Raw genomic sequence first — 18,223 nt, 5'->3', positions numbered from 1 at the left:
TAACTTGCCATTTATTTCTTAGACTAGAGTGTTAAATCAGTATGAACAGCTAGAAGGCAGACTTCAAGATCTGAGAGCCTGGGTTGGCAATACCCATGTTATTCTGAACAGCAAGGAATATGACAGTGAAACAGATGCTGACATCCTGAATCACTGCCTCCAACGGTGTGAGGTGAGTGCACCACCTGCTCTCAAGCATGTTTTATTTGCCCTTTTGTGTTATATTAATTTTATGTCTCTGCTAGGCAGACCAGTATCTGTACTTGCCTTTACTTAGAAAGTCTGACTTTCCATTTGAGAAATAAAGTCTTTGCAAACTTTTCCTGTACAGGGCCAGATAGTAAATATTTTAGGTCTTGCAGGTGACCTGTTTCTGTGGCAATTGTTCATCTCTGCTGTAGAAACATGAAAGCAGCCATACACAGCATATAAACAAATGGTTGTAGACATGTTGCAGTAAAACTTTATTTACAAAACCAGATGACAGGCAGGTCTGGCTTGGGGAATGTAGATGACCAACCCCTCATCTTGAGAGATGGTTTTCTTCTTGTTAAACTCCAAGTTAATTGATTCTTTTTTGTAAGTCAGTGAGAATTAAAGATTCTAAGATATATTTAAGCCTAGGATTCTCCTGCCCCCAGCACTGTTGTTTCTTTTGAATTATACTTAAGATAACATCAGGTAATGCTCACATTGGTTTATTCACCCTCTGCTATAGCTATTCCTCTCAAATTCTTTCTGAAGTCAAAGCAGAACTGGAGATGTTCCCTCCTATTCCATCCTCTTCCTTTTCCCCAGTCTTAAGAGGTACAGACCTAAATGTTGTCTGTGGTCAGATTTCCCTTCTTTATCGCCCTTCTTTATCTTGGAAGAGTTGACCTGCCTTCTTTAATGCCTTCATACCCTTTAATCCAAATACACTGATGGAGGAATGAGTAGCAGACTCTGTTCACTGACAGAGTTTTGAAAGAAGCAAGGGTGAGAAAAATTCCTGTGACATAGTATGAAATATAAAAACACAGAGCACCTCCTATATTTGTGTCCTTGCCTAGTTATAAATTATATGAATTCCATTATGGGAAGAGAGCCACAGTCTAAGCCTCATTTTCCTAGTGAGTTTCCCAAATCCATGTGTTCACAGACAAAGGAAGTATAGTCATATGATAAATATGCAAGTAGTCCGCCTATAAGCCCACTTTGCAGGATTACTGACTGCTCCCAATTTCAAAGTGATAGACATACAGATATTCTACTTGTTTTTATGGTTTTTTAATTGCATCCAGTATAACGTGGGTAATGATTACTAAAAGTTTGTGGGAATATTGCATGCTTTTTAATTGTCTAAAAGCAGATAAATTCTAGTGTTTAGGCAGTTTTTTACTACTTTATCTGACTGTAATCCTTTACAGTTTTAAAATGTATAACATGTTTGACATTTTTGTACAGTTTTAAATGTATAACATGTATAACTATTTAAAAGTCAAATTTTAGTGAACCACTAAGAAATTGAATATTTTCTCATTTCTGGCTTACCAGTATCTCAGGGCTAGACAAATACAAATGGTTATTTGAACCTAATAAAATACAATTAGATCTATCTCAGACCAAAAATTCATGCTCTACTTTCCAAAGTATAGCATTTTTTCACAGATACTTGGGATTAGCAGTGCTATAATATAAATAGCACTGCTATTTATTATTTTCTATTAATATAAGTAATGGAAAGTATAGTGCATTTAGAAATCAGTGGTTGATTTAATTTACTGTTCTTTTAATTACAGTTAAAGGAAACCTAGCTATAATATGTGAGGACTCTGGAGAGGCCAGAAGTGAAAGAAACTTCCATTATGGGTTGGCCCTAGAAGTAATCAGTGTCACTTTTGAAAATACAGGAAATTCACCTCTGTTTGATTTTGTTGATTCTTTGATTAGAACCAACAGTTTCTGCTTTTATGGAGAATTAGAAGCTTCTTTTCCCTTTTCTTCCTTCCCCATCTCGCTCAGGACCTGAAACAGCCCATGGCCGGGAGGAAGCCTCAGCTGGACGCACTTGCCTTTGACGTTCAGTTCTTCATCTCTGAGCATGCCCAGGACTTGTCTCCTCAGCAGAACCGGCAGATGCTGAGGCTGCTGAATGAACTGCAGAGGTCCTTCCAGGACCTTGTAGAAGAGACTACCGCTCAGGGGGATGCCTTGCGGGACCGTCTTCAACAAATGGAGCAGGCTGCCCAGGTCAAGGTCAGACTGAACCAGCGGCTGGGCTGAGTTGGTCCCTGGGATTGTCCTCTGTCTTTGGGTTTTCTGGCCAGACGCCATCTGTCATGGTTCCAGGAGCCTGCGTTTACCAGTTTTGATTGGTCCAGGCCAGTTTGGTTCTGGTCCACAAGACAGCTGTTTTGACTGTCTGTCTTGCCGTGTTTTTGGTTTTATGTTTGCGTGTGAGAGAATATATGTGTTTACGTGTGTATGCATGTGCAAGGTGTTTTTTTCTTAGTTAGACTCTACTGTAACTGTATCTCATTCTCTGACTTTCAAATGAAAATTTTATCTGCAGCCCTTATTTCCACCATTCTTTTGAGGACTGTTGGGAGCAGTTAGATACTCTGAGCCCTTGAGAAGAATGGTCCTGAAGTTAGTTTGATTCTAGGGCTTTTCAGATGATTAACAGTAAGATTCCTTGACCACCTTCAGACAGCTGACAAAAAGATTTTTATCAGAATCATATTAATTCTTTAGCACCTTTGAAAACTATTATTTTCTAGCACCTTTCTGTACACTATGGTATCTAGTGCTTATTCAGTTGTGGAAAACTCTGTGTAGAAGCACTGTTGGTAAACTTTGCAGGAAGCAGGAGACTAATCATCTTACCACCTTCTATCACAACCCTCTTATAGAGCTCCACATAATTGCATGGTAATATCGTAACCTTAGAATACCAAGAATGATGCTTATGCCATTATTCTGTATGAATAATAAATTGAAATTCAGCAAGATAGTATTAGAATTGTTATCACCAGTAAAACGGTCTCAGTGTCTCTTTTATTAAATGTTGTGCATAGTAGAATTGAGCTTTTGAGTCAGGCTTACAGGATATTTAGTGAAGTCTGTATGTCCCTTGTTACTGCTTAGTTGTTGCAACTGGATTAAAATTGAAGTAAGATATTAATGAAATATGGTAGGTTACCTTCTAAATGTGGAAATTAGCAGTGTCCTTACTTGGATTTTATACAGCTCGGTATAGCTTATGTATAATTAATGTAATAGCATTAGTCTGAGCCACCTTAAGATACAGCCCATATCCAGGGTAGGCCCCTGAGTTGCAGAAGATGGTCCAGTTGCATGTGAACATTCTCTTCAAGCGTGTAATTAATTCCACGACATTTATTAACCTTGTTGTTGTCAGAAATGCTCTGCTTCTCTCTATATTTGCCCTGAATGCATGTGTTTGTCTGTGTGCTAACTTGTTTGCTTTGCTTTTTTCAGATTCAGTCTGCACCCATCCTAACCCACGAGGATCCCGTTTTACAGCTGAAGAGCTCTTAGGAGTTCTCTTCCAGAGCCTTTCTGTTTGTCCTAAAGCGGGGGAGAGAGGGCCAATCTGGGCACCTGTTTGTAAGTGCAGGTGACTCAAAATGCCATCAGAAGGTAGAAACTAGTGGAAAAATGGTTTTAGAAGGATGATCAGGAGAACACATCATGCTCAATTGCTCAATCAGGTGCTTCAGTGTCATGTGACTGAGAGGTCTGGAAAAGGATCAGGCACAGAAGCAAATCCCTCCTCCCCTCGGGCCGTCTTTTCTCTTGGCTATTGGTGTAGACACCTGAAGGACGGAGCCCATTGCTATTCTTGGGCACTTCCCTTCTTCTCAAAATAGCCAAGCCCCTCATGTCTGGCAAGTAATCATTCCATTTAATGGGTGTCTGCATTTGTGAGACATTTGATTTATATAAAGTCAGATTAATTATTAAGAAGCTCAATTAGCTTATAAATTATCCAGTTTCTTGATTTTTCCTCCTAGTCCAGTCCTTCTAATTTTCCATACTATGACTTCATATGTAGTATATCATCCAGTTCCTTTAGAAGTGATCAGAACCTGTCATTTATTTTCATCCCCAGTATCATCTATGGATTTTAAGCATCTAGGCTCTCTCTTCTCCATTTCCATGGATAAGAAGCAGTCTGGCAAAGGAGCTTCCAAACCAAAACCTCAGCACATTCTCACCTGAAATCACTCCTAATTGTAATTCAGACCATAGATCCAGACCAATAGACTGTCCAGATGAGGGGAACTTTCTGAATATGATTTCTGTGCCTTTTCCTGCTCTAGTCTCCCACCAACTTTTCCATCCTTGTGATATAACCTTCTTATTTTACATTTCAGGGAGTTATCTTATATTTATAAAATGAGAATCATTAATTATCTCTTGGCCCCTTTGCATTTTAATTAGACCCTGCAGAAACAACAAAATACCTGTCACCAGAAACTGGAGGATCTTTGCAGCTGGGTGGGACAGGCAGAAAGAGCATTGGCTGGCCATCAAGGTAGAGCCACCCAGCAGGATCTCTCTGCTTTGCAGAAGAACCAAAGCGACCTGAAGGTCAGTAAGAGTTAACTCACTTTTTTCATTCCGTCAGTAAGTACTTAGAAAGGCTTGCTGTGTGCCAGGCCCAGCGCTTAGTGCCAGCGACATAATGGTTAAGTATCCCTGCTCTCATGAAGCTTACAGTGTCGTGGAAGAGACAGACTTTACACAGATAATCACAGAAATGAGCATATAATGTATTCACTATTATATCTATAAAGGAAACATTACATAAGAAGATATAACAGACCCAATCTTGACTTATATATCAGAAGATTCCTTTAAAGAAGTGTCATTTAAACTGAGAATCGAAGGATACGTAGGGGTTGATGCATGAAGGGGTGGGAGGAGGAAGAAGACATGCCAGGCAGAGGCCTGTACATCAGTCTGGAGGTGGAAATGCGATCAAGCACAGTACTAAAGAATTGGAAAAAAGCTAGTTTGACTGTACAAAGAACAAAAGGAAGATTAGTAAACAATAAAGCTGGGGAGGAGGCAGGACCCAGATCATGCTGGGTCTTGTAGGCTACATGAGGGTTCAGGAGTGATGACCAAGAGAGTTATGAAGAACCAGCCAGGTCTCAACACTGTTAGAGTCCCATTGTCAACTCTGCTTTACAGAAGAATGACCTCTTTGAGGATAAGTCATTGCAAAATAAAAATCATATTTGTGGGCATTTTCCTTTCATATCTTCACTAAATATCTTCTTAGAAATTTAAATTTTTCTTAGAAAATTAAATATTTTTAGAAGCTTCATAATTAAAAAGCATTTAAAATTTTATTATCTACATTGGTTTAAGCATAAAACTTAGCAAATTATAGTCAGGGACATATGTCCATTGCAGATAATGTCATTCTAGTCATTCCATCTTTGTGCTGTTGAGAGGTCTTAGAAGTACTAAAGTTGAAGCCTCTGCTATCCTATTTTCATGTGTTAAGGATTTACAGGACGACATTCAGAATCACGCCACCTCATTTGCCAGTGTTGTCAAAGACACTGAAGGGTTCCTAGAAGAGAACCAGACTAAACTGAGCCCCGATGAGTTGACAGCTCTCCGGGAGAAACTCCATCAGGCTAAGGAGCAGTATGAAGCTCTCCAGGAAAGGACAAAGCTGGCCCAGAAGGAGCTGGAGGAAGTGGTGACCTCAGCCTTACAGCAGGAGACTGAAAAGGTAACCAGACTGCTATGATGCTTGGTATTTTTCAAAAAAGAAAATTTTGGTACCTACACAAGTAAAAGCTGATGACCTTCCAGAGAGCATAGAATTGAGGAAAAGGGCTCATTCAGGAGCTGATCTGTGAGTTGATATTTATTTTTACAAGAAACATTCTGAAGGACTTTTAAGTCAGGAATAGTTGATAGAAAGTTCATATTCCAAATCACCATCACCATCATCATCATCTTTGGGGAAAAACCATAGGGCATATTTTTAACATGAATCTAGACTGGTGATCCAAGGGTGCTAATGAAGACACTGGGCAGTCTTAATGGGCCTCAAGCTCTCCTCAGGCTGCCATTACAGTTTCAGTGGGAAATCATGGCACTGGGATAAACTTAAGGTGAAGTCTTGTGGTCTTCTGCACCCCACCTAGCACTGGCTAATTGAATTAGAGTTCTTTGTCTGGTTGTGAACTTGTACACTAATGAGGGCGGTAGAGAATGTAGGAAAGAGAAGTACGTTACCTGAAGATGAATTCTGAAATACATGTATGTATCACTTAGCATAACCTGTTTTATTAATAAAATACTTGAAGATTCAGAAAATAGAATTTGAGAGGCAAGTTTCAGAATTCAGTGCTCTGCTTGGCAGAGGAAAGGATGGGAGTGATCTGTGATTTCTTTAAGGAAGAGCAGCCAGGTAATTGAGTGTAATTGTGCTATTTTTTATCCTACTAAGTTAGTGTGTAACTTCTGCATACCTAGCAAGGATTCTGTAAAACCTGGAGGGTTGCCAGGACCAAATCACCACTTAATAGAGCCTTTTGAAATCCTGGGATTCAAATCCCCTGTTAGAAGTGATGAGATATAGATCAAATTTAAGGATCATTTTAAATGATTATTTTTCAACAGATTTAGAACATGCTTGTTTTTCTTTGTGGACGCAAAGACTGTTTATACCCAGCCTTAGAGTTTCTCTCTCTCTTTTTTTTTTTTTTTTTTTTTGACCTAAACGTCTTTCCCTTTACTTAACCTTTGGTTATATGGTAGCTGAGTATTTAAGGCCTTCTCACTAGACTCCCCCTGTGACTTTCAGAGTAAAGCAGCAAAGGAACTGGCAGAGAACAGGAGGAAGATCGATGCTCTCCTGGACTGGGTGACCTCCGTGGGGTCATCGGAAGGACAGATGGAGCAGCTCTCAGGCAACCTGGAGAAAGGAGCCTTGGATACCACCGATGGTCACCCTGGGCTGAATGAAGCCCCAGAGAAGCTGGACAGGCAGTGTGAGAAGTTGAAGGTGAGCATGTTAGCTTGTTCTCACAATGCTGGGTAAATCTCTCCTGCTGTGGGCAAGTCACCATAACCTCCTGCCCTAAATCCAGTGAGAAGTTCTCAGTTCATATCTCTGCTTTCTCAGCAGCCTTAACACCCTTGACCACTCCCCTGGAAGTAGTTTCCCCCTTGTTTCCATAGCACTGTCTTCCCTGATAATTCTCCTCCCTTTCCTCTGGCCAGCTTCTGAAACACACTGATGCACTTCAAGTTGTAGCCTAGGTCTCATCTTAATCATTTAGGATATACTTTCCTTAGGTAATCTCATCCATCCATAACACTTCACTTCCTGTTTGTACTAGTGATCTCCATGTATTTATTTGTCTTCAGCCCGAATGCCTGTCCTGAGTGTATAAATCCTTCTCTCTGTTTGCAGCTTGGAACCACAAGCACCTCAACCTGAGAAATGGACCTCCTGTTTTAAAGTACCTCTCCCCCAACGAACATGTTCTCCTTCCTAAATTTCCACTCACTTGCCTGGACTAAAACATCACCCTAGATTCCTTTCCCTCCCTCCCTCTCCCACTTTGAATCAGTCGTCAAATCCCGTGCTTCTTATATCTCTCAAAGACATCACACTTTTTATTTCCATTGAGGTATTATTGCAGTTCAGACTACTATCAGCTTTCTCTTGTGTTACAGTAGCTTCTATTGGTTTCCTTGCCTCTTGACTTTTACCCTCAAGTCCATTGCCACACCACTAAGTGAGCTTTCTTAAATGCTGTCTTTCTGCTTAACTCCTTTAATGGCTCCCTGATGCTGTCAAGAAATCATTTCTTACTTTTCTCTACTCATTTATTCATTCAGCAATTATCGAGAACCCGCTGTATGACAGGCGCTGGAGATAAGCCAGTAAACCAACCAGATCCATCATCTCCAAGATATTAACTGGCATATGCAGGCGTATTTAGTGCATATTTAGTGCATGATCAGAAGACTATTATATATTTAGGGAACTTAGAAAACACACGGGTCACATATGTTAGTAGTGACACCTTTATAGCGAATAAAATTGGCTTAGCTGGAATGCTTCTGTTGAACAGCCTGTGTGGGCCATTGCCTTATTTTGTATTCATAGAATTTCTGTCTCTTGCAAGCTACTTCCTGCGCTTGTCAGATCCATTGTAGTGTGTACCCTAAAGCCATGGCAGTCTTAGCACAGAGCAGAAATGGTCCTGCTGTCACAGGGGCTTCCTGATACTGGTTGTTGGCAGCTCCATCCTAGCTAGGAAGGGAGCCACCTTACCTTGGGTGGATAAGCGTGGGGACATCTTGTGGTACACAGACAAGCTGTGTACCCCTCCCAAGTGCTGCCCCCTCCTTCTCTTTCAGCCAGATATATTTGTCACCCCAACTTCCCTGAGATGGCATCAGAAGCTGAAGCTATCATGTTGCCATCGTCCTTCTCTAGGGAGTTGCATTCACAGTGCAGATAGTCGAGAACACTTCCTAAGCACCCACTGTCTTCTCTTAGCCTCGGGAAGAACATTTTTAGGGTCAAAACAGAGCAACCGCGACTGTCCTCAAAGAACTTATGTTCCATTTTTTAAATAGAAAAAAGGTCCACATGTCCGCACGTAAACATAGCACACACAAAGTACAGACTACCTGTACTAGGCAGAAATACAGTTTATTCTTACTAATATACAAATGTTTATCTGAAAAACTAGTTTCCCAAGATATTTTCTAGTAGGAACACTCTTCAAGGATGTATGAATGACATATTTCATAGCTTAGCATTTGCAGATGACCTGTTTTATGCTGTCCCATGTATGGCTTGTGAAGATTACTCACTCCTTCCATCAGGGTGGGTAGTTTTAGTTGGCCATTTGTACCTTCTCTTTGACCTGGGGTCGTTTAGTGAAGAGACCCCAGTTCTAGTCAGTTTGTCCCATAACTATCTACATGGCCTCTATTAAGACATACAACACCTTTTTGGCATTCACTCATCCCCTCTTTGATATGGGAATTATATAGTCCACTTGCACTGCAGATGGTGGCGCAAGTCGGATGAAATAACACGTGACAGCTGTCAGGTCCTCGGTAAATCAGTTCACCTGGGATTAGCATATGGCATAATACCTAGCAATTCAGAGAGATTGGTAATATCTGAGCAGCTGGAAAAGTGGCCTATTGAGATCTGTCCCTACTTCCGGCTGTAGACATAACCAAGTCATTTTGGTATCCCTACTGATAGTCCTTTGTTTGGGGGGATTTTTTTGCCAGGCTCGTCACCAAGAATTGCTGTCTCAGCAGCAGAATTTCATCTTGGCCACGCAGTCAGCCCAGGCCTTCCTGGACCAGCACGGCCACAGCCTCACACCCGAGGAACAACAGCTGCTGCAAGAGAAGCTCGGAGAGCTGAAGGAGCAGTATGCGACTTCCTTGGCCCAGTCGGAGGCAGAACTGAAGCAGGTGCAAACGCTGCGGGACGAGCTGCAGAAGTTTCTGCAGGACCATCGAGAGTTTGAGAACTGGCTGGAAGGGTCTGAGAGAGAGCTGGAGCGCATGCATCAGGGAGGCAGCAGCCCCGAGGCCCTTCCCGCCCTCCTGAAGCGGCAAGGGAGCTTCTCGGAGGATGTCATTTCCCACAAAGGAGACTTGAGATTTGTGACTATCTCAGGACAGAAGGTCTTGGACACAGAAAACAGCCTTGAGGATGGCAGAGAACCATCAGCAACTGGAACCTTAGTGAAGGACAAGCTGAAAGATGCAACAGAAAGATACAGTGCTCTCCATTCAAAGGTATGGGAGCAGTATCTGGCAGCCCTCACACAACCGTGGATGGTTTCTGGGGCTTACAGTAAGAACTTCAGGACACAGTGAGCAAGTGGATTTGTAGAATGTCTTTATGAGCCTCTAGGGGGGAAAAAATGTAGAGGCCCAGGGTCTTATACTCAACCTGAGCCCTGTCTAGGGGTATGTCTCACTCCAGTGGTGAAGGTGGGAGTGATCGCCTCCCTATATCTTGACCAGCAGGTGTGAACACCAAGAGACAGAGCACAGGGAAACTTAGACCAAATACATAGTCTTCATTCCTAGATAGAACATTTAGGGTAAAGCTTAATCTTCCTCCCTATCAAAGAACTTCCTTTAGCTCCCAAGATACAGAATCCACTTAATTCTTTTTACCTGTCTTATGTTTTTGCCAACATCTTTAACGCTCCCAACAGGAAAATGTTTTGTACCTTTGATCCCCACCTTTGCCTGCAGCTTGATGTGTATTTCATCAGTAGCCTGTCATACAACTCACTGAGTCTTCCCCCGTATATAGTAAAGTTGGGGTGGATAGTCTGGATCAAACAGTCAGGACCCACTTGTAGAACATGGTTGCTCCCGTCTGCCTGTGGAGGCTCACCTACCCTCACCTGCAGTCACAGTCAGGTCCCTGGAGCACAGTCAGGCCTCTTTGGACTTGCCCGAGAAGCTGCTGCCTCTGGCCTGACCTGCTTTGGTCTGCTTTCCCTTCTTTCTCCGGCACAGTGTACACACCTGGGCACTCACCTGAACATGCTGCTAGGCCAGTATCAGCAGTTTCAGAGCAGCGCCGACAGCCTGCAGGCCTGGATGAAAGCTTGCGAGGCCAGTGTGAAGAAGCTCCTCTCAGATACAGTTGCCTCTGACCCTGGGGTCCTGCAACAGCAGTTTGCAACCACAAAGGTGAGCCAGGACATGGGCTCTTATTCCACACAACTTAGAGTGCCCCCAAAGCAAAGCACACGCCTGCGGAGGTGAAAGGCAGGCGTCGGGATGCCTTGGACGAGATCTGATTCCTGAACACTATATTCTAACATCTGTGGCTGTGGATAAACAGAATTATTCTACAGAGCTGCTCAGTAGCTCTCGATCCTTAGAAACCCGCTTTGATTACTTCACTCTAATGGTTTTCTTTTGTCCTTTTTCATGGACAAGCAGCAGTTGCAGGAGGAATTGGCTGAGCACCAAGTACCTGTAGAAAAACTCCAAAAAGTAGCTCACGACCTCATGGAAATTGAAGGGGAGCCAGCCCCAGACCGCAAACATGTTCAAGAAACTACAGGTATGAAGCAGCAGTGGCCACTCCTACCTCCAAGTGTGTCCTGTCCTGTGATATCTCACACTGTGAGGTGCAAGCATCTGTGCTGCTGGTGAGGAGCTGCGGATCCAAGCACAGAGAGCTAACCCTCCGATGAACTTGAATCTCACACCAGAGGAGGCCTTCGTGGCCTGGCTTCAACCCTTTTTCCGCAGACACTTGCCTTCCTACCACACCCGACTTCCTTCCTTTCCCAAATGAGCTAGTCATTTCCTCATTGCTTTCCCCCTGAAGTTTGTCCTGTTTCTTAGCTGCTAACCTTTATCAAGTGCTTACTTTGCGTGATGATATCTTGCTCCTGCTTCTAGATGTAACCAGGAAGTTACTTCCTTGGTAAACTCCTGACACCACCCCCACCCCCACCCCCACCCCCAAGAAGTAAAAGATAAATAACTTTTCCTTCTGTCTTCTCTAGTACAGTACTCCTAGTACTAATATAGCACTTGTGGTTTTATTTTTATGGTTAATTGATATGCCTTCCACTACCTATGCTCTCTTTTAGAGTTTTAAGGTTTGTGGAAGGAAGGGACTTTATCATAATAATCTTCAGTTCTCAGCACTGAGCACAATTTTTGGCACTTAGTAGGTGCTAAATAGACAATGCTTATTGAATTTGGTTCAAAAGTGAGGTATTTAAGCTTATTCTGTTTGTCTTGATGTCCATTGTTATAATAATTAACATGTACAATTTAAATACATTTTTAAAAAAGTACAACAGAAGAATTGTCTCCACTTTTTCTTGTCATGGCCTTGATTTTCCAGATTCCATACTCAGCCATTTCCAACGCCTCTCCAGCAGCCTGGCAGAGCGCTCTGCTCTGCTGCAGAAGGCAATTGCCCAGTCTCAGAGTGTCCAGGAAAGCCTGGACAGCTTGTTGCAGTCCATCAGAGAAGTTGAAAATAACCTGGAAGAGGAGCAGGTGGTGTCGCTGTCATCAGGAGTCATCCAAGAAGCCCTGGCCACTAACATGGTGAGACCTGTGCCCCAGGAGTTAGCATAGAGGATATATTTGCCACCTACCATAGTGACATCATTTTGGAAAAGTATCAGGAAAAGAATGTATTTCCATAAATATTCTAATAGACTTAGAGATGATGACTAAATGTAAAGGTATGTCTGCTCAATTTCCAAACCATTGGTAAACTTGAGGGACAGTGGTAATAGCAAAGTCATTGGTGGCCTGAGGTGGAGAACTAAGAGTATTGATGACGTTCTGAAGGTTTAGTTGCAATCCTTCAAGCCTCCTTGAGGAAGTGAGAATGTAGTTACTAGAAGTTTATTAGTTTGTGGCTCAGATGTCCCAGAATAAGTGAGCCAGGAGCTGACAGATATGCTCTTGATGACAGAAATTGAAGCAGGATATTGCTCGGCAGAAGAGCAGCTTGGAGGCCACCCGTGATATGGTGACCCGATTCATGGAGACAGCAGACAGCACCACGGCCGCGGCGCTGCAGGGCAAACTGGCTGAGGTGAACCAGCGCTTCGAACAGCTCTGTCTACAGCAGCAAGAAAAGGAGAGCTCCCTGAAGAAGCTTCTGCCCCAGGCAGAGAGGTTTGAACATCTCTCTGAGAAGCTGCAGCAATTCGTGGAAAACAAAAGTCGGCTGCTGGCCTCTGGGAATCAGCCAGATCAGGATATTGCACATTTCTTCCAGCAGATCCAGGTGAGGCTTTATCTGCCAGATTGGTGGAATAAAGGGGAAGGAAGGGCAAGGAAAAACAAATATTTACTGAGCACGTAATATGTTAGGCAGTATACTGGCAACTTGACCTGCATTGTCTTAAAGAATTCTCACAGCCATCCTGTAAACTCGATATTGTTTGTTCATTTTTAAAAAACACAGCCTAGCTTTATTTTTCACTCACAGCACGTGTTCAGCCCAGATCACCAGGGACACTTAGCTCACCGTAATCACTCAGTCTTTCAAGTTGATGGAAACTTCATCCTGACATATGTTTTCATGATTACTACTGCAAGGGGAAGAGGACATACCATATCCCTTTACATTTTGTTAGTCAAAGCAAGTTTCACATGATCATACCTGACGTTCAAGGTGGGTAGAGAAGTGTAATCCTACCATATACCTAGTAGGCAGAGCTGAAAATACTGCCTTCCACAGATGCAGGTGTGTATCCAGGGGTGGAGCTGCTGGATCACAGTGTATGCCTGTACTTAACTGGTGGCCAACTTGCGCTCCAGAGCGGCTGCAGCTGCCCTCATACCCGCCTGGAGTGCCTTAGCGTTGCCGTACGCCCACACCACGACCTTGGTTTATCCAGCTCTGTGACCTTTTCCATAGGGTACTGTGATCTCATTGTCTTGTTTGGTTTGCTCTCCTCGCTTTTTGCTTTTGTTTTGAAAAATTTTCAAATTCTAGAAAAGTAAAAGGAATAGCACAATAAACACTGGCATACTTTTCATCTCGATCTACCAATTGCTATTTTCTTTCTCTTTATAAATGTATGAAAGAGTGTCACTATGGGGTCCCATATTCATTATCATTATTGTTCTTTTTTTTTGGGGGGGGGGTTTTGTCATACATTGATATGAATCAGCCATAGATTTACACATATTCCCCATCCCGATCCCCCCTCCCACCTCCCTCTCCACCCGATTCCTCTGGGTCTTCCCAGTGCACCAGGCCCGAGCACTTGTCTCATGCATCCCACCTGGGCTGGTGATCTGTTTCACCATAGATAGTATACATGCTGTTCTTTTGAAACATCCCACCCTCACCTTCTCCCACAGAGTTCAAAAGTCTGTTCTGTATTTCTGTGTCTCTTTTTCCTTTTTGCATATAGGGTATCGTTACCATCTTTCTAAATTCCATATATATGTGTTAGTATGCTGTAATGTTCTTTATCTTTCTGGCTTACTTCACTCTGTATAATGGGCTCCAGTTTCATCCATCTCATTAGGACTGATTCAAATGAATTCTTTTTAACGGCTGAGTAACATTCCATGGTGTATATGTCCCACAGCTTCCTTATCCATTCATCTGCTGATGGGCATCTAGGTTGCTTCCATGTTCTGGCTATTATAAACAGTGCTGCAATGAACATTGGGGTGCACATGTCTCTTTCAGATCTGGTTTCCTCAGTGTGTATGCCCAGAAGTGGGATTGCTGGGTCATATGACAGTTCTATTTCCAGTTTTTTAAGAAATCTCCACACTGTTTTCCATAGCGGCTGTACTAGTTTGCATTCCCACCAACAGTGTAAGAGGGTTCCCTTTTCTCCACACCCTCTCCCATTATTGTTCTTTTTTATATTCAAGCAATTTCCAGTTTTTGGTCAATGAGAGCCCCTTTAAGCTGTCTCCTGGTATCTTTTTGACATGTCCCTACCGGTATATGAGTACTGCCTTACTTTCTGGCACAATGTGTCATGGTCATCTTGTAATTTCCCTGTCCCACACCTGGAATCACCTATTTCTCCAAGGAAGCCTATTTTTACGGGACAATTATATTTAGACATCAAAATCCAGATACTGCATGAGCCACTAGGATGCCATTGCTTCTCGGTCCTTTCAGTGGGTAGGATTAGGAAATCTCTCTCTCTCTCTTTTTTTGTTATTCATTTTTATTTTATTTTTAATTGTTTAATTGAAGTATAGTTGATTTACAGTGTTGTGCCAATCTCTGCTGCATGACATAGTGACTCGGTTATAGACATTCTTTTTTTTTAATATCTATTATGGTTTATCACGGGATATTGAATATAGTTCCCTGTGCTATGCAGTAGGATCTTGTTGTTTATCCATCCTGCATGTGATAGTTCCCATCTGCTAATCCCAAACTCCCAGTCCTTCCCTCCCCTACCTCACCTCCCCTTGGCAACCACAAGTCTGTTCTCTATATCTGTGAGTCTTTTCTGTTCTGTAAGTACGTTCATTTGTGCCATATTTTCTCACAGTTTGTCTTTTGTCTTTCCTTAGGATGTTTTTTGGTCATGTAAAATTTTTACACAGTAGATTTTATCAGTTTTTTTTTAATTGAAATAATATAGTTGACATACAATATTATGTTAGTTTCAGGTGTTCAACATAGTGGCTCAAACATTTCAATACAGTATGAAATGATTACCATGATAGGGCTAGTAAACATCTGTCCCCACTCAGAGTTATTACAGTGTTATTGACCATATTCCTTATGCTATATGTCATATCCCTGTGATTTAAATTTATTTTATAACTAGAAGTTTACGCCTCGTAATTCTCTGCATCTATTTCTCCCATTCTCCCACCCTTCTTCCCTCTAACAACCACCTGTTTGTTCTCTGTATTTGTGAATCTGTTTTTATTTTTGTTTGTTCCCTTGTTTTGTTTTTGAGATGTCACATATAAATGAGATCAACAGTATTGTCTTTCTCCTTCTGCTTTATTTCCTTTAGTATCATACACTCTAGATATATCCATGTTGTCATGAATGGCAAGATTTCATGCTTTTTATGGCTGAGTAATATTCCAGTGTGTGTGTGTGTGTGTGTATCACATCTTTATCCATTTATATTCTGGGCTTTCTATAGTGTTCCGTTGATGTATATGTCTTATTGTATGTGTGTACCAGTGCGACACTGTCTTGATTACTTTGTAGTATAGTTGTAGTCACTTTATGGTATAGTTTGAGACTAGAGGTATCACTCTTTCATTGAAGATGTATTTTTTGGTCAGTTTGAAAGCCTTTTGCCTCATTCAGGTTATGATGAACTCTACCTACATGGTTTCTTTTTTTTTTTTCTTCTCTTTTTAAAATTCTAATACTTTAATAATTTAAGTTTATTCTGAAGTATATATGAAGTATGAATTCAAGTTTATGTTTTCTCAAAGTTCTATCTAGTTGTTCCCAATGTCATTTATTTGAAAAAATCTGTATTTACTCCAGTGATTTGAGAATCTGTCTTTATCATATACAAAATGTCACATGTATTCAAGTCTGTTTCTTGATTTTCTATTCTATTTTACTGGTCTTTCTGCTAACATTCTAGAGGATTTATGCTATATTTTACTATCTGGTATGGCTAATCTCCCCCATTTTTTTCTTTTTTAGGATTTTTCATTGCTGTAATTGTACATTTATTTTTCCATGTGAACACTTGAATCAACTTTATCAGTCTTAGAGAAAAATGTTGGTCACATTTTATTTGGGTCATATTACTTCACTTATTCACAATGTGTATATGCATACATATATATATACACACACATGCACACATCTTTATGGACATTTTTCCATTTTTACAGGTCTGCTTTCATGTTGTTCAGACATGTTTTAAAGTTTTATTTGTAAAGGTTCTGTACATTTCTTATTAGTTGATTCCTAAAATTGTGGAATTTTATGCTGCTGTTGTGTTATTCATGATTTTAATATGTTGAGTTTATATTCTTCTCCCTCCTTGGATTACTTCACTTTTCAATCTGGTTATATTGTTGATTCTCTGAGATTTTACAAATATACTTTCATGTAATCTGCAAATATAGTTTTATCTCTTCTTTTCAAATTATTATGCCACAAAATGTTTTTTCTTACCAAACTGCATTGGCCAATATCTTCAATACAGTGTTAAATAACAGTAAAGAGTTTATTTACCTGTTTTAAAGAATAGACAGACTATGAAAGCTTAGAGAAGTTTAATAGCTTAAGATCATAGACTAGTAAGTGACAAAGCCATGATTGAATTTCACATCTTTTTTACACCAGAAACTTACATTCTTTTTATTCTGTCATGCTGCCTCTGGATTCTTTAAAGATTTGTTTGAAGGAGACGAGGCTCCTTTGTAATTTCCAGCCACTCTCAAGTGGATTGGAGAAATCCTATGTATTTTATGTTTTGATCTAGCAATCAACACAGCGAACATGCTCAATTCTTATTCCCTCTTTTCCTTTTTTTCAATGTTTTTATTTTTGACTGCCCTAGGGCTTCACTGCTGCATTTGGGCTTTTTCTAGTTGCAGCAAGTGAGGGCTACTCTCTAGTTGCAGTGCATGGTTTTCTCACTGTGGTGTCTTCTCTTGTTGAGAGCATGGGCCCTAGGGTGCGCGGGCTCAGTAGTTGCAGCTCCTGGGCTCTAGAGCACAGGCTCAGTAGTTGTGGCACATGGGCTTAGTTGTCCTTGAGCATGTGGAATCTTCCCAAATCAGGAATCAAACCCATGCCTCCTGCTTTGGCAAGCGATCCCCAACCACTGGACCACCAGGGAAGTCCGTGTTCCCTCTTTTTCTACAGATTAGCGAGAACTTGTCCCAGGTTTAATCTAGATACCTTTCATTCTTTTAGAGTCTTAAGTATTTATAAAGATCAGAGGACTGAATACATTTCCTTGTTTGCTTGACAGGAGCTCAATTTGGAAATGGAAGACCAACAGGAGAATCTGGATACTCTTGAGCACCTAGTCACTGACCTGAGCTCCTGTGGCTTTGCTCTGGACCTGTCCCAGCACCAAGACAGGGTGCAGAACCTCAAAAAGGACTTCACAGAGCTACAGAAGACAATTAAAGAAAGGTGAGTTTTCATGTGTGTGTCAGTGTCATGGAGCTAATTTGTTCCTGCCGTTGAATGAGATGACTTCTCCTTCACCAGAAAAGATAGCATCAAAATTCTGCTACTGAGCTGTGAGGGATTGGAAAGTACCTCTTTCAGACAAAGCTACTCAGTCTACATAATACTTAGTGGTCTTTCTGTTAGTAAATAGTGAGTTCCTTCTCAATAATGGGGCTCACTTCCCCCTTTGTACAAGGGAAAGCCCAAGTCACATGGACCAAACAGAACAAATCTGAGACAGCAAGAAGGATTGTGGTAGGATTAGAAATAATGAGAAAAAATGGAAGAGAGTTCGCAGATGTAATTAGAGGTTATTTGGCACTCACATTGCTGATTTTGACCACATTTCAGTTGCTATTATGAAGGAGTTTCTGGATTCTTCTTAAAGGCAAACATGGGAATGTCTGATAATAGTGGCTGATTTCAGGTTATTGGCTCACTGTTGAAAAGCTATAATTCCCTCCTCAGAAAGCCTCATGTGGGTTTAAAAGTTTGATAAGACTTTTCTTGGTTTAGCTATAAATATCTCGA

At 41.3% G+C, this 18,223-nt stretch overlaps 1 protein-coding gene across 25 annotated transcripts in view; it reads left to right on the top strand.

Moving 5' to 3' along the window:
- The window catches only part of MACF1 (microtubule actin crosslinking factor 1), a 339,001-nt gene that overhangs the window by 222,667 nt on the left and 98,111 nt on the right, over positions 1-18,223 (top strand). For 20 of the 25 annotated variants that reach the window (XM_043878610.1, XM_043878625.1, XM_043878609.1 and 17 more), the window contains 11 exons: positions 23-172; positions 2,005-2,238; positions 4,450-4,599; positions 5,525-5,758; positions 6,842-7,042; positions 9,304-9,822; positions 10,561-10,737; positions 10,993-11,116; positions 11,915-12,123; positions 12,500-12,817; positions 17,487-17,653. In XM_043878610.1, the coding sequence (XP_043734545.1) occupies positions 23-172; positions 2,005-2,238; positions 4,450-4,599; positions 5,525-5,758; positions 6,842-7,042; positions 9,304-9,822; positions 10,561-10,737; positions 10,993-11,116; positions 11,915-12,123; positions 12,500-12,817; positions 17,487-17,653 (2,483 nt within the window). The remainder of the gene's footprint in view (positions 1-22; positions 173-2,004; positions 2,239-4,449; positions 4,600-5,524; positions 5,759-6,841; positions 7,043-9,303; positions 9,823-10,560; positions 10,738-10,992; positions 11,117-11,914; positions 12,124-12,499; positions 12,818-17,486; positions 17,654-18,223) is intronic. The other 5 variants (XM_043878618.1, XM_043878617.1, XM_043878619.1 and 2 more) reach the window with 1 other exon arrangement.

The sequence above is a fragment of the Cervus elaphus genome, chromosome 20 (genome assembly GCF_910594005.1).
Source record: "Cervus elaphus chromosome 20, mCerEla1.1, whole genome shotgun sequence".
Lineage (NCBI taxonomy): Eukaryota > Metazoa > Chordata > Mammalia > Artiodactyla > Cervidae > Cervus > Cervus elaphus.
The sequence above is the reverse complement of the archived record's forward strand: the minus strand, read 5'-3'. Positions and strand labels throughout refer to the sequence as shown.